The sequence below is a fragment of the Acanthaster planci genome, linkage group LG13 (genome assembly GCF_054643075.1).
Source record: "Acanthaster planci isolate LZ-2023a linkage group LG13, COTS_SCS, whole genome shotgun sequence".
NCBI classification, from domain to species: domain Eukaryota; kingdom Metazoa; phylum Echinodermata; class Asteroidea; order Valvatida; family Acanthasteridae; genus Acanthaster; species Acanthaster planci.
In genome coordinates this window covers 14,287,711-14,313,856 of record NC_141789.1, presented here as the reverse complement: position 1 = coordinate 14,313,856, position 26,146 = coordinate 14,287,711, and the positions used below count along the sequence as shown (strand labels likewise).

The 26,146-nt window shown below is 40.1% G+C and overlaps 1 protein-coding gene across 3 annotated transcripts in view; it reads right to left on the bottom strand.

The window, feature by feature from the left end:
* The window catches only part of LOC110973911 (protein FAM53A-like), a 90,734-nt gene extending 65,437 nt beyond the window's left edge, over positions 1–25,297 (bottom strand). For 2 of the 3 annotated variants that reach the window (XM_022225126.2, XM_022225127.2), the window contains exons 1-4: positions 25,144–25,297; positions 19,164–19,592; positions 12,042–12,117; positions 7,286–7,986 (exon numbers count right to left, since the gene is read on the bottom strand). In XM_022225126.2, the coding sequence (XP_022080818.2) occupies positions 7,286–7,986; positions 12,042–12,117; positions 19,164–19,322 (936 nt within the window). In that variant the 5' untranslated portion in view covers positions 19,323–19,592; positions 25,144–25,297. The remainder of the gene's footprint in view (positions 1–7,285; positions 7,987–12,041; positions 12,118–19,163; positions 19,593–25,143) is intronic. The other variant, XM_022225128.2, reaches the window with a different exon arrangement.
* Between the last annotated feature and the right edge of the window lie 849 nt (positions 25,298–26,146).

Genomic DNA, 26,146 nt, shown 5'->3' with positions numbered 1-26,146 from the left:
TGTTTCCAATAAAAGGCTTGCCTTGTTGTGAAAGCAAGCACATGTACATTTGTCACCTTAAAAATGTACAACAAACACAAGTACTGGCACATCTTCATCCAAATCCAAAATTTACGTGTCATTTTCCTGAACGAAGATCACTTCTCCAGATTACATGAGGGAAGAGAATGTTTCAAAATACATGGACCAAAATACAACCGCCTGGAACAAGTAATCAACGATGGCCCCGTTCCTTGATCAAACCTACTTCAGTCCCACCCCTTCCTGAAAATGGAGGTTGTTCAAAAGATCCCTGGCCTGTTTTCCTACCTCCATGGATATAAAGACATTATACCACATTACATGCACATAAAAGAAATCAACAGGGCTTAAGCCTGAAAGGATTACAAGGGACAAGTATACTCTAAGCGCATGCAGGGGGGAGGGAGGGGAACAGGCGAGACAGGCAGAAGGCAGGCAAATAGGGAAATGATAATCTGCACAGAAACAGGACAGCATCATGGGACCACAGAGTACACAGCAACACACAAAGGGTGTCACACTGCAAAGATACAAAGCTACATATATCAGGTGGCTATTGGTAGAAACCTTTTGAGCGACGGCCAAACCATGCAATACATCCAGTGGTGCTACTTTCGCCAAAACATCATACCCCTTGATAAATTGTCAAGGGGCGGGGTGGACACAGGGGATGCTAGGGAGAGCGGGTGGAAGCACAGGGGTCCAGGTTGGAAAAGAAAGAGCTGTACATATATGTACGTGAGGCCTTCAAGTTTGCAAACAGGTACATGTACATGTGCATGTACATGTACAGTTGGGGAAATTATGTGTACTGTACATAGATACCGTAGGCAGGTAATAGAGTGGACTAGAGAAATTCAAGCTGGCCCACATTGTGTGACAATTTTATCTTTAAAGGCACCACTGGCAACCCTTTGCCGTGCCCATTATCATGCAGTGACACAGTGATATCCCTTATAGGTCCCCTTTATATCAATGATATTAATGGCATTGTAAATAGTTTTCAGAGCGGCCAAAGAAAAGAAGCTTGATTGCAGAGAGACACTGCCGATGAATAGCAAGCATTAATAATCTGTGATGGCTGGCACTCTTCCTTGGGGGGGTCGTGTTTGACGAATGCACCACGGCATCATCAACGGGGAGAGTGCATTTACAAGATTAAAAGGAAAAAGGATCAATAAAGTCCATCAAATTAATGATTTTTAAAAGAAAAGCCACAGGATCTTTGTTACCCAGTACACGGCGATAGATCTACCAGTACTTAGAGGCTTTGTGCTGTCACCCATGGGAAAGAAGCAAAGGACAAACTTGAAGGTGAAATTCCATTCCTCTTTATTGATTTTGATTAACTCAAAGGATTTAGAATGCAGAAAAACTTCCAATTTTCAAATTTGGTTTCGGCAATGAAAGCACATAAAGTAACACCAGTGTATTCAAATATCTCTCTCAATTGCCACTCACAAGCTCGTCTTGTCTTTCGCGTTAACAGGGAGCACATTCCAACTTGCATACTCTCAGCTCATTCGTGTTCTATCGCTTTTATATAGGTGTCAGCGTACATGTAGTCTGGTACACAAACATTGTGGGTACATGTACTACTGGTATGCTGGATTCTGTGCGGTGACTAGACACCACATGTACAGTACATGTATTGCAACATGTAGATGTATGCAAGCAAACACATGTACCTGTACGAGGAAGGTGGTGCTGTATTTATTAAGATGATTTCTGTTGAGTTACAACTAACACGTCAGTTACACTGTATGAAAGTGCAATGCAACTTCTTATTATTTTGTACTGTCATGTCAGAAAGTTATAAACCGCATTCCCCTTTCAGGATGATCAAATTGTCTCTCCCTCCAATTTGGTTCCTTCCTCCACTTAATTTTCTACTGACTGAATATCAGACATGGAAAAGAAAAGAATGTTTGTGAAAACTTGTCACACTCTTGGATAGAGTGTTGATCAGACAATACCATTTAAGTTATGCGTGATCAAACCATGGCAACTTACATGTACACATGTTACATTGTCCATGGCGTCACGGCTTAACTTCCCTGAAGTCCCTCACGTTCTTTGTGCGTCCTGCTTGTTACATGTGCATGTCACAGATCATTTGCAGGTCTATGGAAGTTGACGATGCCAGAAAGTTAAGGGGGGGGGATTCAGTGGTGTCAGCGGCCCAGACCTGACACTCTTCTGGGGGTATCTGATGCTCTGTGCAGAGCATTTGTCAATTTTTAGAGTTAACATGATCTGCTACTGGTATGTCTACCTCAGAATTATGGCAAACACGTGTACATTATGTACCTCTATTCTTGTGATAGTCTGACCACCTTCTCACAGTTTTTTTGTCTGGTCTAGAGAGCCTACCATCCCACAAGAGCAAAGCATGATGCCTCCAAAATTCAGACAAATTCACCAAAAAAAAGTTCTTATATTTACTACACACACACACAAAAATCATTTTTAAGAGCAGTAAATTATTGAAAGAAAGCATTTCTGAGGAATATTTGATAACTTCACGACAAAACTAATCTGAAAGCCATGTGTGAAAGACAAGTTTATACATCCAAACCCCTTTGCATTCTTGCCTTCAGGCCCATGTACTTCTACAACTAAAATCATTATCATGCATGTTACACATCCATGTTACTTTGGAGCAGAAACTGAAAATAGGTACTGCTAGGTGCACAAGTTATGATACAGGGACATCATGTACATGTAGGCCCCCCATACCTGTCTTTAGTACGGTGCACAAGCATGCTTGTAAACGGTGTGGGCTGACAGTTCACAAATATGTAAATTTGTGCTTTAACACGTCTTTCCACCTCACTTTAAAAAAAAAATTTACAAAAAAAAGAGAAGAAAACAGTAGACAGGGCTGCCAAGTGGCAGTGAAGTGCTCTAAAATTCTGGCACAATCCCAAGTCCCAGCACCCGCCACAAGGCAACCCTTTCACCCGAAATGCACACTGCTGTCACCCGTGCCCGGACATTTGATATTCATCTAATCAATGGGAGAAGCGGCAGAATATTTCAAATATTTCCTCCTCCAAAATGAGGTGGGCAGATTCTCCTCCTTTGAAAAACCGGCCCAACAAGCCAAACACTGCATGGGGCCTTGTTTATCAGCAAGCTCCACAATTGCCCATCCAAATACTGGTACATGTACCGGTACCTGTCCAGACTGGTACACATACATGTACATTGTAATTGTGCACTGAGCATTGACACACGTAAAAAGAACTTCAAACACATTTGATTTTTTTTGCAACTAATGCTCATGTGCACTGTGCACACAACTGTACACAAGTACACCCACTCCCAAGTAGAAACTTTACAAATAAAAATGTATTTATACATTTTTAGTAGTTTATACATTCTAGTAATTAAATACATACGGTAGAAGCATAGCCACAGTGCTCTACATGTACATGTAGCTATCCCGAACAGTCACAAATCCTCCAATTTCAATGTGATTCTGTACACCCTAGGGGGTTGGGTAAGCGAACAGAAGGTACATATGTAAATGTACATTGTACCAATACTTCTTGCAAAATAGTCATGTACACATCAATTTCTGATGCATTTAAGATCTATTGAACCTTACAGGCTTAACCCTTCGCAAATGATAGAAACTCGTACACTTCAACTCTGTAAATATTGATTATGTACATGTACCAACACCATGCATGTAGAAAAAATGCAATCATGTTTGAAATTTGTTTACTATTTCATATGCTTGAAATTGATGTGTTTAAGGCCCCACCCATATGCACCCCCCCCGATCAAGTTCCCTATCACAACAGCTATGCATTACAGTACAGACATATCATAAAGCTGTGGGGTCCGTGTTCATCATCACTTCAGCTTGAGAGACTCCATTGATATTCTGAATGCTCAAGTTGGGTCGTTTACATCATGAAATAAGTAAATTGCAATAAATGGCTGAAAGGCAATTGGTCTGCACTGTTGGCTATTTCATGAAAAAAATCTTTTGAAATGGTTGAATGGTTGTAACTTGAGACACAAACACTGACCAGTGAATGTCTGGACTATGGTATGTGCAGTATGACTACGCTAATGAGTAGCATTTCAAATTAAGTACAGAAAAAGTTGAAATCGCAGCATTTCACCCAATAAGAATTCATGTAACTTGGTGTCATTGATAACATACATACATGTACTCCATCCTCATATGGAAAACACTTGACAGACAATGGCCAGCAAAAATTCCACATTACTACTATCCGCTCAGAGAACAAAAGAGGTTTTTTTTTAACTCACCGCATAGGCGCGCGTTTATAATGGAGATCAATGCTACGTTTGACGTGGAGCATGCTGAGTACGCGAAATGAATTTATTCCTTAATGTATGATCTTTGCTTACACATACATGTAGAACGCGTGCAAGAACCCACTTGGAAAACTTACTACCATCTGTCTTTCTTTTGTCGCTTGGGGCTCTGGGTGTGCACTTCAACTCGGGGCAGACAGGCTTGTTATATTAGCCCCTACTCTTGCAACTCTTTCTTACGTTTGCTGGTCAAAAAAGTAGCTGATATGAATAGTGTCCTATCTAAACTACCTCATCCTGTGAGGGGAGGATAACAGGGGACAAACTCAGATCAACCATTTTAACCTGTTCTCATTTTCTAAGAAACACCTGATTGATGACCGATGTGATTGGTCCATTCCGGGCCAGTCACAGTACCGGTTGGTCCATTTGGGACTACTCCCTAGGACAGCCTTGATCGATGGGGAATTGTCAGTGACCCATTATCACCGTCCAGGAGGAGGACTGCTTCCTGATGCAGGCAATCATCTTGCCTTTTTATAGAAACAGGGAGGTGGATTTTTTTAATTGGCTTTTCCAAACAAAAATTGCCAAACAGGTCTTGTTAATAAAGGGCTTTTAAACATGCTGGGTGTTCAGAACATTTGTCACAAGAAAATATTCATACAGCAATATGTTTACAAAACTTGCTTTTAATTCAGGGTAAAATCAACTCTGGTATGTTGAAAAAAGTATTCATAACTGCTTTGCTGAACCTGCATACATGTACATGTACACAATGTAAGTAACATTCAAGAAAGGAAACACAAAACTGTCAATCAAAACATTGATCTTTACAACATGTACATGTACCTGTTTTGATTACAAATAACAACTCATTCCACTAAAACAGTCATTAACTGGAAGCTTGTAGATTACATGTATACGTTTTAGACTGTTTAATCCTGGAAAGGTGACTAAACATGCTTATTGAACAAACAGACGTATCCTGCTTTGAAACATGCATTTGCTGCCAATGTACAAGTACATTCACGCAGCAAAAGAAAAAGTGGACATAAGTGTGATAATGGAGGTCCTGGAGAGCGAAACTATGCAGCACTTTTCAACACCTACTCATGAAGCTGCATCAAGATAACCCCCACACCTCTCTTGATAGGGGAGGGATTGTCAATGCAAAATTAATTAGGATCAGCCAGATAAGAAACCCCCCCCCACATTGTCAGCTCGCTCGGATTCAAAGGTCAGTGGATGACACTCAGAGAAAATGTTGCTTGCATTGGGGCGGGGCCACCTGTGAAAAGTAGGGGGGCTTTACTGTGTCAATTTTGTTTCTCATATACATGTACATGCAAAATGGCTTACAGTAGAGTATGGTCAGGCATTTGTGCATACAGGTGCATGTGCATACAGGGAACTGAGAGTATATATGTAACTTTGTCGTACACGCAGATACATGTATATAGTACCGATACGCAAGTTTTGACGGAAAAAGAATGTTGTACCGTACATGTACATATGTTGCTATAGCCACTTTGAGCACATTGTTGGTATTATTAGTGTACTATGCCATATACAATATTTGCTTTACTTGTGTGGCTATTTGCTAACTCATGCACCAATGAGAAAAAGCCATGACATATTGCCAAATCCATCACTACTGGTAGTGTCCAACTGTAGTGTCATGTACGTGTAAGTGCTGGTAGTTAAGCACATGTAATCTAGCAAAACCATTCAGAAGTAACATAACAAGTATGGACACTCACTGCATTAAATGACCAGGAGCCACTTTCATAGAGCTGCCTAAGCACAAAATTTGCTTAAGCCTGAGGAAACCTTGCTTGATAAATCAGGTAACCAGCCAAAACTCCTTGTGATGTTTATTGTTTCGGGATCGTATGTAGCCGTCTTTTGGTTAGCATGACAATCAGATAGAGTTTGAGCTGGTAAACTTGTTTTTTAGCAAGGTTTTTCAAGCATGAGCAAATTTTGTGCTTAAGCAGCTCTATGAAATTGGCCACTGTAGGGCTCCCTTCGAGATCAAGAAATAACGAACATTATTTACATGTACATGATCCATCTGCAAAACAAATGCTACTCATATAGGGACAGGACATCGCGAACTTGAATTATTTGAGTTGAAACACAAAGCATGATGCTAGGATACACTTTCATCCCAACATGGTTGTCAATGTGTATTATGTTTATTTTACCTCTGAGCAAATGGTGAACGCCTACATCTGTTGTTTTTCTTAATTAAATTAGGCAGTGTGAATGTTGTTATAATTTCACACTTAACTTAACTTCTGGTAACCTTGTTAGCCTACTCGTACCAACATGAAAACCAGACAATTAATTTTCCACAACAACGAACAAAAGAAAGCGGAAGTAAAGGTATGGCATTACACGTACATGTACCACAAATTGCACAGGCCAAATACATGTATATTATATCCTAAATATCATTAAAAAAACACACACACACAAGTGTGTATTTGCCTGCAACTGGGGACCCCCTATTGTTCCTCTTTTGTTTGTACCTTAACTCTTTTAGAAGACCACCCATATGTTTTGTACACAGTTGTCAATCGGGGACCCTCTGTCAATCGGGAACCTTATTGTCCTCTATTGTTCAGGGTCCCCAACTGAATGCAGAAACAAACTCACACACACAGATAATAGAAAATTCCACACAAGCCACATCAGCAATGCAAGAAAATGTGCAATGTGTGCTCCAAGATATTCCAAAATGTAGCACAAAATTACTGCAAACTGCACGCTGGCAAGGGTGACCTAAAATTTAAAAATCCAAAAAGTTAGAGGGCCTGATGTTTCATGTCAGCAGCATCTTTCTCACTTTTGCCTTTGAGAAAGATTTCAGCTACCGGTACAATTAAAATGTTAGGCCCTCTAACTTTTTCAATTTGTGCTTGAAAAACCTTAGAAAGGGAAAATGTTAAGAACCCACCTCCTCCATTTTGAACAAGTCCAATTTAGGCCGAGTCTCCTCTTCCCTGCGTCGTTTCTTCCCGCTTTTCCGAACAGAAGGGTGCGAGTGACATCTCTGTGGTACCACCCCTCTGTCCAGTTCCGAGTCTGTGCTCCCAGTGAACGAGCACACCGACCCTGAGCTCTCTGATGCCTTATCTTCTGAGAAGGAGCGGCTGTAGGCACGAGGCGAGAGCACGGGCCTGAAAGTAGCGTGCTCCAGCCAGTAGGGGATCCCCGAGTTGGTGCCATCCCAGGAGGCTGAGGAGGTCGGACGCGGGATGGGCGATTCTGGCGGTGTGGAGAACTCATTGACTGAGGGGTTCAAGCCTGAGCTGCCAGGGATTCCAGCAAGTCCGCCACTCCCTGCCTTCTGGTGTGAGCTGTGCAGCTGTGTCTGGTGGGTGTCGCATTTCCGCCGACTCTGAACAGGAGCTCGCCAGATTTTGGAAGAGCGTGGTCTCCACTTGCGCTCATTGACCTCACCCGCGGAGAGGGATCGGCAGTGTCTCTTCTTAGGGGGAGCTGGCGTGATTGCAGACACATCAGTGATGTTACTCTCACTTTCTAGCGTCTTGCTTGGTGCAGCACTCTGGGGTGTGGTAGGGTGCGATCTGTTTGGACGCTCTGGGGTGAGCTTTTCTTGACTGATTACCTGTGGGGTGCCTTTATTTCCTGTAACTACAGAAAAACAGACCAAATTAAATGTTGTTCACTTTCCTCATTTGTGTAAATTTATGCGTACATGAACATGCACAAAATAATGTCATACAATGTGGTTTTTAACTCGGTGTTTAATATTGGTAAGAAAATGAGGAGCAATAAAGGTCTGTAATGAAGGTAATGACCATGTCCCTATTGTACTGCTCCCACAAAGTAGTTAACCTCAATTTGTGAAGTTGTGTTCTACATGTACATACATGTACGGTACATCGTGTATACTTTGATGTCAACGTACAATGCACGTTAATTCTGAACATGCATAGGAATTTTGTACTCAGTTCACTTTGTATTCTACAGTAAATAACTTCCTGACTTGCATACATGTTCATGTAAAGATTCAATTTTCCCCTCGCATCATCTAAAATATCGTACTCTGAGGAACCTGATAATCTCTTGTCAATTCTTTCAAGCAGCTTAAAAAAAAAAAGAGCACTTCCTTACGACTCGGGGCAATCTCTCCCATTAGTGAATCAATGCCCATCTACATGTACACAGCACTCTGTCAACCTCAGTTATTTTTATGTCTTGAAGCAGTTTTCGGAGACAGCACTAAATGGAGGCAATGTGAGCCTGCAACACAATGATGCCGGGCATGTACACATACAATTGTAAATCCAGTAAATCAGTTTTAAATTATCTCAACTGCTCAAGAGGCTCTTGCGTTCACTTTTGGCCACTTTGCATACAGTGCAAAATTGGTGCTGGTGATGTCAGCATTGTGTTAGCATTGGCCGACAAAGCCAGAATTAGCCAAACCCGGCCAATGAAAGAAGTACATCTGGCCATAAACCGAGGTGTGTGTGTGTGTGGTGGGATTAAACTGTCACTAAAATGCAGTCCCTAAGCTTCTGTCCTTTTACAGCTGTACATGTACCTTGAATCAAGCATGGTAACAACAGTCATACAATTCAGCCTAAATGTGAACCTTTGTAACATCAATCCCATGTTGACGGAGATGATGGAAGACTTAGGCTAGTGATTGGATGAACAAGTCACAGCAATCAACTTCTTCAGCACAACTGCATGACATAAAATACGCTGAAAGCTGACACTGGTACATGCATAGGCCGGCTAATCCCGAGTTTCAAACCAAAACAAACAAACGAGATATGACAGAACCTGGACACAAGCCAAAACCAGGGGCCCAGGATATTGGCGGAACAGGCCCACTGTCACAAGCCTGCTGCGATATGAAAACTTCCACCTGACTACAAATGGGGTAACATTAAGTTGATTGTTAACTTGATTGCGTGGCTGGTGCCAGGACCTGAAGTTTGATGGTCTAACAGGTGGCAGTCAGCAAGCCTGTAGTGGAAGGACCTATTTATTCATCACATGTACATGTACTGTAGGTACAGTGCAGTGTTCGAGTCTTTACTGTAGTAGGAGATATCTGAATATACTTGTAGATATACAAGGGGTGGGAAACTGTGTGCTGGCCAGGCACATGGTGGAGGGGGAATCATAAATAGAGCCTGAAAATAAAAGGTCACACAGCGAGCTTCCGGAATCCTTGCGCGGTCTGCCTATGGGGATTTCATATTGGGCCGTCCTATCACATTCGATGATTTTGGGAAAAATAATTCCTTACTGAAACCACCCCATGAAACACTCATGTTGGAATTTTACCTCTGTCTTCCTCAAGTAATATTTTGGAAAATTCACCTGGAGATGGGTAAAAAACGAAGTTTATGAATGACCTTTCATGTCCGACGATATCATACCGAGATGTACCCTTGTTCATGCACGTGTGTTTTCACTCGCTGCGCTTTCTTGAAAACGAGATTGTACAACCTTGCAAAGATTTATCTAACGGTACCTGCAGTCGATGGGTTCCAGATTCCATAGAGTTGACACCATGCAGTTGTTGTCAGCAAAGGTTAGATAACATTTTAGAATCTTTCGTATAAATAGAATATTGATATATATTTTTTTCCTTAAAAATTATCAAAATGTGCAAAATATTTTGATTTGTATTTGTTTTGGTTTTACCCACAGACTACCATAAAATTTCAAACCGTAAATATTCATCTGCATACGAGACTGCCATATTGCTCTGTTCTTCGTGTATCTTAGATTTTCTGAAGTCATGGATCAATTTTTGGCAGGATATTTCTCTTTTAGGTCAGGTAATTTTTCAGTTTCTATAAATTGATATACTAGCAAATATTTTTCAAAGCCCTTTTTCTGAGTTGGATTTTTTAAGAAGAAACTGAAGGAAAAAATACTCCAAATTCTAAAATCTTTGCTCGTTATTTTTCCTATCCAAGGGTTCCGGAAGCGCGCTATCAGTGGTCAACTTTCAGGCTCTATAGTCACCTTGATTTCTCTCAGTTTAAAACACAATATACATTTGTAACAGGTAGAATTCATGATACAGTGTTTGTCCATTTACAAAAGGCCATTTCTCAACTTGACAGTCAACAGTTTGATGTAATTAGCCAGCCATTCTTCTTTGTTTACAGATGCGCATTCACTACCAATGCACAAATTAACTTGCACTTTAAAAGCCTTTTATATCGAATTAATCATCATTCACACACAAAAACTCGTTTCATTTTTCTTTCATCTTAAACAGTTCAAAAGTTGAATATTGTTTGAAGGACTGATGTGGCATTCTCTCCAAGTATGCCCAAAAGGGTAACTTTGTGCCCATCTCTTTGTGATGCACTTATACAGTGTACTTGTACTGGTACACGCGTATGTGTTAAATGGTGCCAAGGAAAAGTGAAACCATGTTCCTTAGCAGTTCAGGTACAGTTCAAGTATTGGTGGAAGCAACTTGAAGGTTGCTCAATATTTCAGTGTCACTGAAAGCCAAGCAGCCAGCCACTAAAATGACTTGACTTGTCTCTCAGCGTCATGACCCTGGGGAATGCCCTGTGACCCCAGCCTAGGAGCTGTCTGGACACAGAGAGGAAGTGTGAACTGCCGAGTTGGCCACCCAGAGCAACAGAGACTGGCACAAAATGCAAAACAGCATGTACAATCTGTAATGTACATGTACATGTAGTAATGCCCACACGTGCATGTGCATGAGCACTGTTGAATACACTTTTTTTGAGTACTCACGTACATGTACATGTACATGTATTTGCAAGGAGATTTGAACTTTCCAGTGTTTGTCCAATACACTTCACACACAAACTTGCTGCACTATGCTGTATTTAGAACTTAAAGAGTTCTCATTTTAGCCACATGTGTTGCATTTCTTTGCTTCTTTTGGGATATCAACAGAAAGCCACTTAAGTGCCAATGTTAGGATTAACTGGGATATGTTATTAAAACAGTTGAAATGAATATGTTGAAAATGTACCAGTACATGGGATTGGGATGCACAGAAATCTTTCCAAAACTTAGAGAGTCCTTTAAGACTGAATGCGGAATTTACATGTACATTATGTAGTTGTATAATGGTGTACATGTACTCCTGACATGCTGGCGGAATGAATGGTTGGAAACTGTACGCAAAGCGCATGTACATGTAGTAATGTGCAAAACAATCCTACAAAGCTTATAATGATAAGCCTACAGGTGTTCATCATACTTATACAATTTTGAGGTGGAAAGGGAAGAACTCATTTGGATTCGTGGCTATTCCTCAGGCAATGTGCTTTCTCCTCTTGCAACAAATTCAAGGAAAATTATGCAGTCAGTCCAAGATCTAACCACAAACATGCAGGCCTGCATACATAGAGAAATTGTTTCTTGATGTGCAGTCACGTTTAGCAATAGACTAGTACATATAGATAGCACAATATCGGCACGATGCCTGTGAAACGGTCCTACCACGAGCAGGAAGCAAAATCAAAGCACCTTAAGGGCAAAAAGAGATTTTGTGCCTCCGCACAAAGCCACAAATGTATGCAAGTAAAAGGTAGGATATTCACTAAAAGCATTTATGACGGTTCGGGTGCACACCTACCTGTGTCTGTTTTGTCTTTTCTCCCTTGTTCATCTCCCCCCCCCCGGATCGGTACCCTATTCCCCCTCCCCCCATCAGTACCACTCACCTGATAGAGCGACATGTTGGATGTTTTGCTTTTGCCAAACCCTGGCCTTTGTCTTGCTGCGTGTCTGGTATGGTATCTGATATGGGGAAAAAAAATGCAAAATGGAAAAACATGAACTGAAACGCTTCCACTTCCACACCCAGTACAATGGGTATGCTTGTTACATGTACAATGTACATGTATAAGCACCTTGAACACGAAACACGAGTTCAGTACTCTAACAGCGACAATTTTATCAAACGCAACATACATGTACATGTATGCTGTATAACCCACACATGCAAATGTGAGGTGTGATGGTGTACAATTTGCTAAACAGCAGCTGTTTGGTTGCAACTTGGTCTTCAAGGTTGTCCTACACTGTATACAATGAAATTGCCAACATTTGAATGAGCTCCCTTTTTCTACATCAGCACCCTTCTTTGATGTCACAGGTGCAACTGCTTCCAATTCTGTCAAGTTGAGGGGAAAAAAACACAGACGAGTATCGCTTTGTGTTACCTTCTTGTGGGTTTTTTAAACTGTTCAGGAAACATAAATATTGAAATCAAATCTATTTTTATAAAGTGGCAATAGAGGCTGCAGCAACAGTGTCAGAATCACGTACAGGAGCTGTTTCTGATCTGTAAGCAACAAGCATTTTTTTCTTGAACAAGGAACGCATACGTACTGTACATGTAATTTGAATCAAAACTGAACAGAGAAATTTGTTTGGAATTTGTTGGACGAAAAAACCTTCAGGAAAGCCAACATGTGATCACTGGTACACCTGTACATGTACCTTGAACTCACATGCACACAGGTAATCCTGCTGCACCTCAAAGCCAACATGGAGGCTGGGAATTGTTTTTCTCCTCCACATATCAGACTCCACTATTATTGATTCAGACAGTGTGGCCTCCGCAGATGACTTCCTGGTGATCAATACGCCTTTTACTTGCACGGACCATCCCTTTAAACTTTCACTTTTCTTGCTGACATAGCTCAGGACAAATTATGCAACTGGCCAGAGATCTATACAAACACTTTGGTTACAGCAGCCCTTTCACTGCAGTTGCCAACAAACTGCAGGAACCCATTCAAACCACACACATACTGGTGTAGATGCACATCTGTATCCGCGCCTGTCCTTTAACTTCCTTTCGGTTGGCAGGGCCGGTGTGTGATAAGTGATTGGCGAAAGGGATGTTTACAGAGAAATTATTTCCAGTAAAAACAATGATTCTAAATCAACTCAGTTAAGGAGACAATGGCAATATCGTACATGTACTTGAAGGGTGTACATGCATGCATTAGTACATGTATGTCAGACGTGTCATGCTACTTCTATTCAGCTGCCACATTTCAAAAAAAGATGTCACAAATGAAATTCATTGTACAGTAGTTTAACATGGTGAACATGAAGGCCATTGCAACAACATGAAAAAAATCTAGCCCGTACACTTTTGATGCAGGAAAATACCAGTACAGAAATGTGCAAAAGAAATGTGACGGGGAGTAAATCAAATTACTCCTTTCACAAAAAGAATGGCCTTTGGTTGTCCACTGATACCATAGGCGGCAATAGTACTGTACATGTACAGTGTATCCTTATTTTGCCTCAGGTCCAATGTGGGTTTTCCACCTTAAAACCCACAAACCGCATTGACGCAGATGTACAATGTAACCATGGTACAATGCACATCACAAAGGACACGGCTGCCATTTTGAGAACTTTTCTGAAGCTTCTCTTACAATTGATTGGTCCACACTTCCTATATCTTTTTTCCTGATTTCACACAAATGCAATAGCTGGTTTTATCCACTTTTTGGGGGGTCAGTCATTTTTCTCAATGATAACCAGCTGCAAATGCATAGCAGCTGCTGGACACCGGGCTCATTCATGCGGGCAACTGGAAAACAACGGACTATTCAAGAAACTTGGGAGTATGAGCTGCAGTCAATTCACAGGGCATTCACATCACTGTCACACCAGATCAAGCTTTGCAATGGGAACTGCATTAGCTGAAATTTGGAAAAACCTCTTTCTACTTTTCCACGTTGGATTACTTATGAAAATATTCGTTTCTCTTTACAGCCAGCAACTTACAATGAATATAAATGAGGTGCTTAAAAATTGACCTACATTTGTAAAAAAAAAAAAATAAAAAATTGAAAACAAAAGCACTTTTATAACTCGGCTTCTCTGATGAACTCATTCATTTGACTGTATCAAAAAACTTCTTATATATTTATTTAAAACTTACTTTTTGATGCACGTATGCACACAGTTTTGCATAATTTTTGAATATAAAGTGAACATTTTACATACATGGACATAAATCTTGTGATGCGATATTTAATACGTTCTGCTTTCTTCAGCAGAGGAATATCTTTTCGATTTTTTTCTGCATGGCACACAAAGCTTATATTCCATGAACCTGAGGTTCACTAGCACAGCACTCTCCAAAGACGGACGATTGTGACTGAGAAACAAGAAACCATAGTACAAATGCAGAGTGACTGCTTTTGGACAATCCGCCAACTTACATCATCAGAAAGATTGGATTTCCCAAACGCCAGGCAGAGTGATTGTCAGCTTCATTCCGCAGGATGGCAGGAAATAAATTGTGCGGCAGAATGTGCATTCACACAGGTAGCCGAGGGTGGCAGGCGTCCAGTTGCACGGCTGCCTATATCCATAATTCATCCCCACCAAGTGGAAAGTGTAAAATTTCTCTCTGGGCAGATGCTGAGTGGTAATAGGTGGCATCGAGTGCCAAGATTTGGTCCGGATGTTGCGGAGTCAGCATTGCTGTGATAATATTTTCTCTTTTTTTCTTCCCCACCCTTCTCCCCCCCCTCTCCCCCTCCCCCAGCAAGAACATACATGTGCATAGTTCAGAGTTGTCAGCATTCACACCTCATGGAATGTGTCCTGCTGTGATTAATGACTAAACGTGGAAAGATGTTCATCCAGCGATGAGCAGTGTATTATTAAAGTCTGCAACTGCCTTTGCACTATTTGTCATTCCCTACAAGTTTGTGCAGTCTACAGGCATGAGGACGGTGTCCTTTTTTATGGGTTCCACCTGAGGGAGGTTTGCTTTCCTTGTTTTGAATAATAGAAAGGATAACTCCTACTATTTTCATAATACTGTACTTACAGATACAAGTACCGTAAATGTAGTTGAATGAATGACATCATTTACATGTAAATTTAACAATACAATGCAAATACTATGTGCCTCCACGTACAGTATATCATAAATTAAGTTTCAATAAGTAAATAATGGCATTTACATACATGTACATGTCTAAGATAAAATTTTTAAAAACTTGGTAATTTTATCCCTGCTCATCACCACAGGGACAGTAAAACATTCCTTAAACCATTCCAAGATCCCTGGTGAGAACAAAGTATGTCTGTATGCACCGTAAATCCCTATGTTACTGCATCAATTTCAGGCACAAACAGTGCATTCACATCATCAATATTAGCCATCTCTGCTTTCAAATGTACTTCTTTTGTGATATACATGTATCAATCACAAATTTTTGAAGAATCTTCAAGTCCATGATCCAGAATTTTCAATTATTGGTTGATTTTTTATCTACTGGTAATAACACGATGAACCTTTTCAAAATAGCTGTAAACAAAGCTCCAAGGACAATTTTTACACATTATTAACAGAAAGAAGGGATTATCCTTTACAGTCAATGATAATTTTGCTTAACGGCACAATGAAAATTGGTAATTTTGTGAGTGTTTACAAACACATATGTATCAGTTTTACTATACAATGCAAAAAATTATCTTCAAATAAAAGTACCCTCAATCTTGTTGGCTACATGTATCTCCAATTACACAAGTACCGGTGTATATGTACATGCATGTATAACACATTTACATGTATAATCCACGAGTTCACAGAAAACCTGTTGTATTCATGTGCATGTCAGTGCCATTTATTAGTTATAAGCAATTCTTTTATTCTGAACTATTAGAAGTGCATGTACCTGGATAATGAACCCATGATATTTTTCAAAAGCACAAAGAACAGCTTGGAATTTATTACCACCCCTGATTATCCAGTAATAAAATCATCCTATGCATACATAAAACGCTCTGTGAATCAACAGTTTGGCTTTGGACTCCCACCTCAAGAACACACCTGTATTTATTCAATTCTAAATACTCATTTCCTGGCAAAGCTTTTACTTTCTTATTCAAACACAATGCGGTGTTTTACAATGGAACATGACAAAGAACAACCGACTTGTTTAGGTTAAAATTTTCAAGTTAATCGACTTCAAGTAATAAATGCGGTAGATGCGCATCGTCTTACTGAACCCAGCCCATCCATAAAATCTCAAGTTCTTGAACCTCTGACATTTGATACTATCTGGTCTTCGGGCTTTCATCATGAGTTTTTTATTAGTCAAAGGCCAGTCATAATGGAACCCTTACTTGAGTCACAGACCTTGAAATTCACAGCCTAACAATGGCAAAACTCTTAATTACTCTCTGTGAACATGTACAGAACATGTACCAGTATCAATCAAACGAGATAACATAACAGACTCTGCTTTGCAGTTGCAAGAAGAATGGGGTGCAGAGTGGGAAATGGAATACATGTATGCAATATGCTGCTCGATGGATAACTTAAGCTGTTTGTCAACTCAGGGTCTTTCTGCTAAGAATGATTTATACTCTAAGATGACAAAAGCATGACCTTTTCAGATTAAGTAGTTAAGTGCATGAACTGACACCTATTCAACTGGTTTCATACTGCAAATGAATAATGTGCCGCGAAAGTATGTACAGTATGTACGTAGCGGTACATGTACACTGCGCAAAGCCTAGTGTGGATCACAGTGCCAAGTATAATGTTGCGCTGTACATGCCAAAAATTAAACAAAAAACATAAAAAAACAAGGACGATGACCAAAAAAAGGACTGACTTGACATCAAACGATGATGCACAAATGGAGTTTCTATGTACTTTCTGCATCCAAAACCTGTGATGCAAACGTACCGGTGTGTAAGATGTATAAAAAGAATGTCAGTCCCTGTGACAGGGGACACGCATGCACACATGTACAAGTACCCGCATGTGTGGTAATACACTATGCAATACAAGGACAATTTATCAGGAGTACTCCATCTTTCATGCATATTACATAATTACAATATCTAGGGACATGAACAATGTTGCAAAATTTTACCAACAGATGTTATCATATCACATGCTTTCATAATAAGCACACTACGTGTACATGTAACAGGATACCTGTTCCAAACGGAGGATGGATGATGGATCATTACTGATGGATACATACATACATATATGTGACCTGCTTTGCAAAAATGAGTCACTAGTCACCACAGCCACTTTGAGTTAAAGGCCTTTGCATCAGGAATCCTCAACATTTTAAAATCTACACATTTTCACCTTACCAAATTGAGTAAAACACATCCAAAAAATGGGTTCAATTTCCTTAATCCAATATACAGTACAACTCAGAAGTGATTCCGGTGACTTGCTACTCATTTTCAGAATGGGTCACATATGGCCCACCTGTACAATAACTCAGTTTGTCTTGATTTACATTAACCTAAAAATTTATCATGCACATGCACATGCACAATGTACAGTATAATTCGTACACACTTAATGTACATGTACATATACACTATGTATACAACCTTTCAGTGTGCATAACAATACATCTGTGTATCTAATAAATTTTCTCTGCCTGGGACAAGTAAGTGGGCCCACAAAGTTCTTTTTGTGCACAGGCAATTAGCATTTATGCAAAATCTCCAGGGTGCGACCTGCAACAGAAAGCATGGGTCCTATTGCGTGCACACAGGCTGGGGTAAGACACCTACATGTAGTACCTTCCATCATACAATCACAGCCTCACACTCAAATAGTTGTGAGTGTAGCAGCCAGCAAACTGTCCACAACGTTGCAGACCAATGCATAATATTTAGCCCTCAGAATGGCGAACAGGACTCCCTGATCTTGACGATGCGGCCTGTAAACTTACCACTAGTTACAATTATGTTGATTCATGCGAGAGAAGAAATATTTATGCATCTATAAAGTATAATCTTCTTGCAAATACTGTTTTTCATAATTCTTTTCAGTAATTCAATAATTCTCTTTAAAGTCACACTGTACAGATCTTTTTTGAGCAACATGTATTTTGGTGTACGTACAGTGTAAGCTTCGTACACAAACATGTATACCGTCCAAGGCTTGTATGAGCATTTAATGCAACATGTTTGCCTTGTATGTACCTCCTTCACAAATGCATGGAACCATTCCCTCTCCCATCCCCGCTATGGTGAGTCCTGTGGTGTACATCTCATTCTTGGGCTTTCAATGCACCGTCGAATGACGGATGAATAATCCCGCCAAGCTTTCTGTGCTGTTGAACTGCCTCTTGATGATGCCATCTGGAACAATATCTAAATCAGTCACGCTACCACTATCAATAATCAATTGAATACCACAGTAATAATAACCCTCCTTGCACTGGTAGCTCCCCAGTTATGACGACTACAACATTCATGTTTCTGCGAGTAAATGCAGCTTACTAACATTAGAAGAGGGAGTGTTCACTGCTATAGACAAAGCAATCAGAAGATTCTCTGATAAGCGAGAACCTTTAAACTACATGTGCACCTGCCGGGTGAAACTAAATATGGAAGCGGTAGGCCATGTACCTTTATTGCAAGTGCAATAAAAGTACATATTGCCAGTACACGGTACATGTACTTGAATGTATAGGGGGGAAGAACCCTAAATCATTGTGCAACAATGAAAACTGTATGTACATGTAATACACATGCACTAGTTGTTACTTTGTTCCACATTTTAAATGTGTGTAGTTGCTGGAACATTGCAAGACTGAATCTACAAAATTTAACACCATCGACACATTCTTTGAGCTGAACGATAAAATGTGCACGTAAAATTATACATCGGAGCCCCACGCACAGCATTAGCAGCTGCACTTTCTGGTTCCCCGTCTATCATGAGCCAAAGAACAAGGACCCAAGCATGGGTCTCTGGAGGATTTGAAAACTTAAATTGGGGTCACAAGTTACAAAGTGCAAAGAATACTTACAATTTCTGCAAACTTCACATCGTCCAGCGACTGATTCTGCAGCTTTTCCGTGATCACCGTCACCATATTAAAGTTGATGCGGCTAGCAACAAGAATATCTACAAGTCCAGACCCAGGTTTGGCAGGCCCGCCAGGCAGACAACAATTGCTGCTAAACATGTACAAATGTAATCAGCTGGAGACAACTCCACAACAGGCCACACTAAAAACAAAGAGGGAGGAGGAACAAGTGTTAGGTGCACTGGCAGCCCCCGCTGGTAAAATGGGCTCTGTGGTCACCCAGAGGAGCTTCCATGGGGGAGAGACCAACCCTTGGGAGTTGTAGAATCCACACTTTTTCCACGCTGACTCCTACGTAGCTGCAGCGACTGAGCCACTGGTGCAGACAGCTGCGTGAAGCTGGGGCCCCCACCTCTACTGCATCATCCCCTGTAAAGATGGAAAGGTAGAAACAGAGACAAGCCAGGTGAGCCTAGGTTAATAGCACAGGCAACTGGGTGCCACAAGTTCACCTTGGTTTATACCCGAAACAAATTGTGTTTGCAAAATTACTGAAAATTTGAGTGCTTGCCAGCTGCAAGCATGATAAGCTAATGAAACGTTAAGAGCTTAACAAATGCAAGTTTATTTTAAAACACTGACGGGTCATTCTATAAACTTCGGATCCAATTTTTTTGAGTATACCTGCCACATCTGACACCGAATTTTATAAGTTTGGAAAACATTCTTTAATTTCCAAGAGTAATTAAGTAATGCAAATTCTTTGCCCATAAGTTAAAATAGTTTGCAGTCGATTTCAGTGATATTTCTGTATCACATTAAATCAGTCAGGTGTAACAGGGTAAAAACAGAGTCACACTTTGGACCAGGACTTCATCCAATGACCCTGCTGCCAGCAAGAATAATCTACAGTGTCACTTTCATGCCACCATTTCCTCATCATGTACAGGTACATGTATGACCATGTAATTATTTTTTGAGGAATTAAAAACTGAAAAGTAAAATGGCAGCTCTGAGCAGAAAAAGAAAAAACTTGAGACAAGACTGATCCGATGGGGCATTTCAAATAAAAGTTTGAAGGTGACTTGACCTGGTTTGTTTGGAGCACTTATCTGGACTACAATAACAGACAACTGCCTGGAACTGGCATTCTGCAAGGCTGAAGAGGGAGAAGTCAGCTGCAGAATGTTTTGGTATTTATCATGTCAATAATTCAGTGGACATGGTAATTGACCATGGCTTGATTCATTGAGATGCCAGAGGTCCCTGGCAGAGGGGGTCAACAAATGCAGCTAATACTTTCTGATTTTTCTCACATGTTATACATGTACATTTAGTAATATTCATCAAGAACCCAAGGCTGTCTACAAGACCGATTTTTTTTTTCACAAAATGACATGAATCTCAATAATATGTGGTCAGTATGGATTAAAAAAGGTTGATGCTACATTTTAAGGCAAGTTGTTGACACAACTTAAACTACCGGCTTTATGTGTTTGCGAAAGTAAAAGGGTGTATTAGTGTTATTTGTGATGACCTAGGACTACATGTAGATACACCTACAAATACATGTACATGTATATACATGTACATACATGTACATGTACGTACATACAGTGTTCATACAAAAAGTCATTCTTGACACTACTTGACATATAAACAACACACTTCAATTACAAATCAGGATTCCATGCAGTTTAGTTCCGTGTCTCCATGGTTGGGTTCTGTTTGAACACCTCAGCTTAGAATTGAATAACCATAAAACCCTGGGATAAAACCAACACTGGCAGCATATGGATTTTTTCTCCCAGACGACCATGAGAAGTGTGTGGGCAGCTCTATGGAGCAGGAACGCACAGATCCGTGGGATAGAAATGGCCCAAACCTTTGTCCTGTTAGTGCAGCATGCGCAGACCTCTCCAGCATATTTGTTCTGCTTGCCTGACCTGTGTACTGCTGGGCTCGCTGCAAGCTGCACAGAATAATACCAGTGTATTTTCCTTTCCAAGCACTGCAATTTCGGTTAACAAAAACCCTTTCAGTGGTTCTTTGCAGCCCATTAGGTGAAGACTAAAAGCAACGGTGCAACCAGCTGCACCAATAATTCATTTTGTATTTGGACAATGATAACTGGTCTTCTGTCCTGTCTCTGCAATCCCAAATGCAAGGCTTAAAACACAAATTATGATTCTTGAACACATTCTGTATTTTCACGTTGTAAAAAAGAGGCTACTTTCATACTTTCCATAATGCAGGTACCGGTACATCAATTCTGTTTTACATAAACTGTCAAATGGAAGGTAAAATAAAATCATGGTCTCTTGCGTTAATGTTCTATTTGTGCTCTACTTGACGTTAACTGAAACAGAGTTTTTGAGGGAAGCTGCAATGCACTCAGTGGATGTTCTGATGTACAACACATGTATGTGGTTTTTACCCCATCGAGACAAAACTGTGCATTTTTCTGAACTCATTGTATGAACACATACATAACAAAATACCTTAAGCACAAACCTACTTTCTGATAGGAGTACATGTAGGACATCAGTAGGTATTGCTATGAATAAATTAAAATAAGGCAGGGCTTTCATGTACACATAATACACTGTTTCAGTAACCACACATGTTGCATTTAATATATTCGTAGTGGCTGCACTTGAGCTTAAATTCAAATCTTAAAAAGAGTACTATTTCCATTTTTTCCTGTACAGCTTTCTCTTTACTGGAGGGCATACTGGGCACTCACTTGAGTTTGGTATTATTTTTATACCGATGCTAGAATCCCTACAAAAGTACAGCAGCATTATGGCCACACTTCTTAAGTCCTACCCTCCAGCAGCAAGGTTTATTCTACCCACAAAACCTCTCCAAGCACCCAGCTGCCATCAGCGCGACCCTTTAATCCTGCAAGGATGCTGGCAAGCCTAAAAAACAGCAACATGACCTGGACAATGCAGGCTTTAACACATGTGGGGGGGAACAAATGTTTTTGAAGCTGCTGGTTGGGTGTGTTGGCAATCAAGAAGGCCATTTGACTGGTACCCAGTATATAGGCAAGCAGTGTGCATCATGCTCTGTGATAGCAATATCAATGGGTTGTAATAGATAGCACATGGTTTAATGGCAACTGTATGCTTCTACATGTACATGTATCATTAAACCTGGGCAAACCAATTGACAACTGTTTCTTGTCACAACATTGTATTTTTAGTGGACAAGAAGGTCTGAAGTTCTTATTTGATTTTCTTAGGAACCAATTTATTGACCAATTAAAACTCACCACGAGGCAAACACCTCTCCTCTGCTCTTCCTGATTAAATATAGAGGCAGCCTTCAAAGTGCCTAGTTCCAATCAATACATTCTTTGCTAAGTTCTGTACATGCACATGTATGCATCTGAAGGATATATACATGTAGTTTTTAATATGCAACAATGGAAAGTCAAACCTAAGCTGTCCCTGAACCTTTTCAGTAAAGAAGAGAGTGGGAATGGATCACTAATGAAGCTTATATTACCTTGATGTTCAATTAACATGACAAAACCGTTTTCTGTGATGTACAAGTTCCTCTTACAATACACGTGGAACACATGAGGTGATTTCTTTTTTGACATGGGCAAAATAATCCTCAACCTTTCAAGCACCTTCATACAGAATGAGGCATCATGCATTTCATGTCGAAAATGGACGTCTGCATACTGTTCATGCATTCAAAGCACTAGGATTTTAATACATGTAACATGTTGGCATAGATTCCCCCTTATGAAATACAAACCAAGAATTGAAATTAAATGTACATGTACCACACCTAGGCCTTGTATACTGCTGTGAAATACGATAAATGCGCATTGTAAAACAATTCTCCAATTACAATGGGACCAACTGTCATATGGGAGGTTGCTAATTTAGTTTTGTGTGCTATAAATATGTACATGTACCTAAAGGGTACATGTACATATTTGTATTGTACGATCCTTGTGTAAATTATCCATTGTACCTACATGTATACTACTGTAGAACACTGTGGGCTATTAAGGGGCCATAATGGTATGACGGACATGTACATGTACATCTACATTGTACAGTTCAGTACATGCAGGCGCATGTACATGTACATGCACCTGTATCTATTGTGTGCCTGGCTACTGTGCTTAGTAGTAGGGTGTGTGTTTATGAATACATGAGGTAAAGGCCTAGTATGGATTTGTATTGAACGGCTAAAGGGAATTCAGACAAATGTATGCATGTTGGCTGTTTGTATACCATACACAGTGGCCAGTATAGTCCTTGTACACTACAAAATATTTTGCCCCTAACTTGTACGTCAGAGTGTACACTGCGGTCATGTAAATTTCCACCAAACCTGGGGACAATGTTCCGGAACTATTCCACAAATATCCAATGCAAGCTCATCACTTCAAACATGTGGATCAGTATTAAATGTTGATCGTGGGATTTAAATGGTAAACTTAACTGATGTCGCACACTCTTCATGAATCTTTAACGCATGTCCCCAATAAATTGGGAATGCACATAAAAATTTACGTTTATGGCCCATATAACTATAGTAAAGTTTTCAGCCACATGCCATTCAAAATCAGCGATTTTTACAAATGCAATCCTTCGTCCCTTTAATTAAAATTACCCAGAGGCATAAACTGGTACAAATTAAGGTACCCGGTACCATACACTGTAGTGTGGGATATTTTATGCAGTCTCTATGCAGTGAGCTCATGTGAGAGGGCCAGTGATGATGGTTGGCATGTATGTTTGGACATATACATGTACACCAAATCATCTCGACTGTCATGTTAACACAAAGTTAACAAAATGTGTAGTCAGCAGTGAACATCTGAACATGCAGATTCGTGCTTATATTTAAAAAGCTGCTACACTTGTAATGAACATTACTTCTCCAAGAATATACCAGCTCCAGTATATCATCGGGAAAATTAAAGTTTTTCAGATAACGACTTGTCTTGAAGCTATCGTTCACTTCAACCATTTACCACTTCACCTATTTGCCGCTACGCCCATACCATTTCTCCCTTTAGTTTTAGACTTGACAAATAAGAATTAAAATATGATATAACCAATGTTCCCAACCACCTCCTCCATCTTACTGCCAATTACAAAGTTACAAAGCATCCTTCTATTCGCAGAACAAAGGTAGCACATGCACGAAATAAAAAATGGGCAAAGTGGCGAATGATGTGGTAACTAGGCAAAGTGGTCACAGGGCAAAATGGTTGCACGTGAAGTGGTTAGTGCCCACTGGACAAAGTGACCAAAATCTGCCTCAACTTCAAGTGATGCAGTATTTTGGAACAAAGTTTTAGTTACATGTACAACTTACTGCTAACAAAATTTCAACACCTTCCCACAACACACACACACTAATGAGACAAGTGAGGCCCTAGGCCTTGCTGCTAAAAAATGTTCACAACTCCACTGCTGAACAAAAACTCACTTTTTAGGCCTACATAAACCTACTGTACCTCACAAGTACATGATGTAACTTTATTAGGCCTACATTACATGCAAAGTCTGTACATTGCTGCTTCAACAAAAAAATCTAGCAATATGATGAGGCCGTTCTTGTCAGGCTAAGGCAAACCAAAATAACTACTCTTCATTATATAAACAGCATGAACGCAAAAGGGGAACAATGAATATGTGAAAGTCTGAGCTGAAGTCGCATGGGAAATTTGACATAGACACTCATGACCCAACATACATGTACATGACAAGCGACAAACATGCCATTACTTTCTAAGTAGGCTACATGTACATGCACTGTAGTACGTACTGTACATGTAGACACGTACAGTGTACATGTACATTTTTGGAAACATGACACATTGAAAGAGACCCATATCTGCACGGTCGTTCTGAACTAAAAAGACAAATCTATGATAGATAGAAATCATATCAAACGTTGACAGCAAGCGTCGAATAAGAGCACAACCGACGAATTTTACCTCCATTTTGTCAATTCCAGCCATTTTCGGTCTGCTTCTTACTCGCACGATATCCAGGCGGCAAGTGGCCAACTGCTTCTTCACTGCACTGTGCAAAAAGCGTACACGTCCAAATTGTAGGCTTGCACAGCTGCGTGTGTATGAATGGACATCCAAGACTCGAGGACTTCTGAATAGCAAAACATAAATCGGTCTACGAAAATCACTTCATTTGAGGGTGATCATGTAAGCTCATATTCACACATTATTGCTTAAAATATGCTAAGAATGTTCTCCAGTTTTCATAGCGACAATAACATTCAATATAAACATGACAATTATTCCTGTTCAACGGAAAAAGCGTTGAATATCTAAATTCTCATGAAGAATTCCCCTATTTCACAATGGTCGGGTCTTCCCCAACTGACGTCAGAATTGTTGTCCAATGATTTAATGGGTTGTAAAAGCAGGTTCATCGGATCCTCTAGGTACTTGTAAGCACAACGTGCAGACGGCCCGGGCGTACACGTACGTGCGCACACCCATGGTGGCCGATATTTCAATCACATTCCTTATTTGAGTGCATATTATTTATCAAAATAAAAACATGCATATCTGCGTTTATAAAGCAACCATCTACAAATGATTGATTGCCCCTTTTTAATATTTCTAGGGATATTGAAACTGAAAACTATTGAGATAAAACTTTTTTTTAAATTGTACCAAAGAACGACCCGATGAGTCGAAGCACTGCGAATTTACCATAAAATCATTCATTGCTTTTTTACACAAAAATAGAAAAAAGATCCAAGGGATTAAGATACCCCCCACGCACCCACAGACGCACACCTACATTATTTGAATCATTTTGGTGTATTTCCTTTGTTCTGTGCAACGTGCAGTTTTAATCACTTCCATTTGAACAAGAATCTCCCATGTGGACATTTGAACCAAACGTTCATTATGTAAAATACTTCCGTTTGAGAAGAATAAGCATAGCTTAGAAATTTCCCCTTTTCGAGTA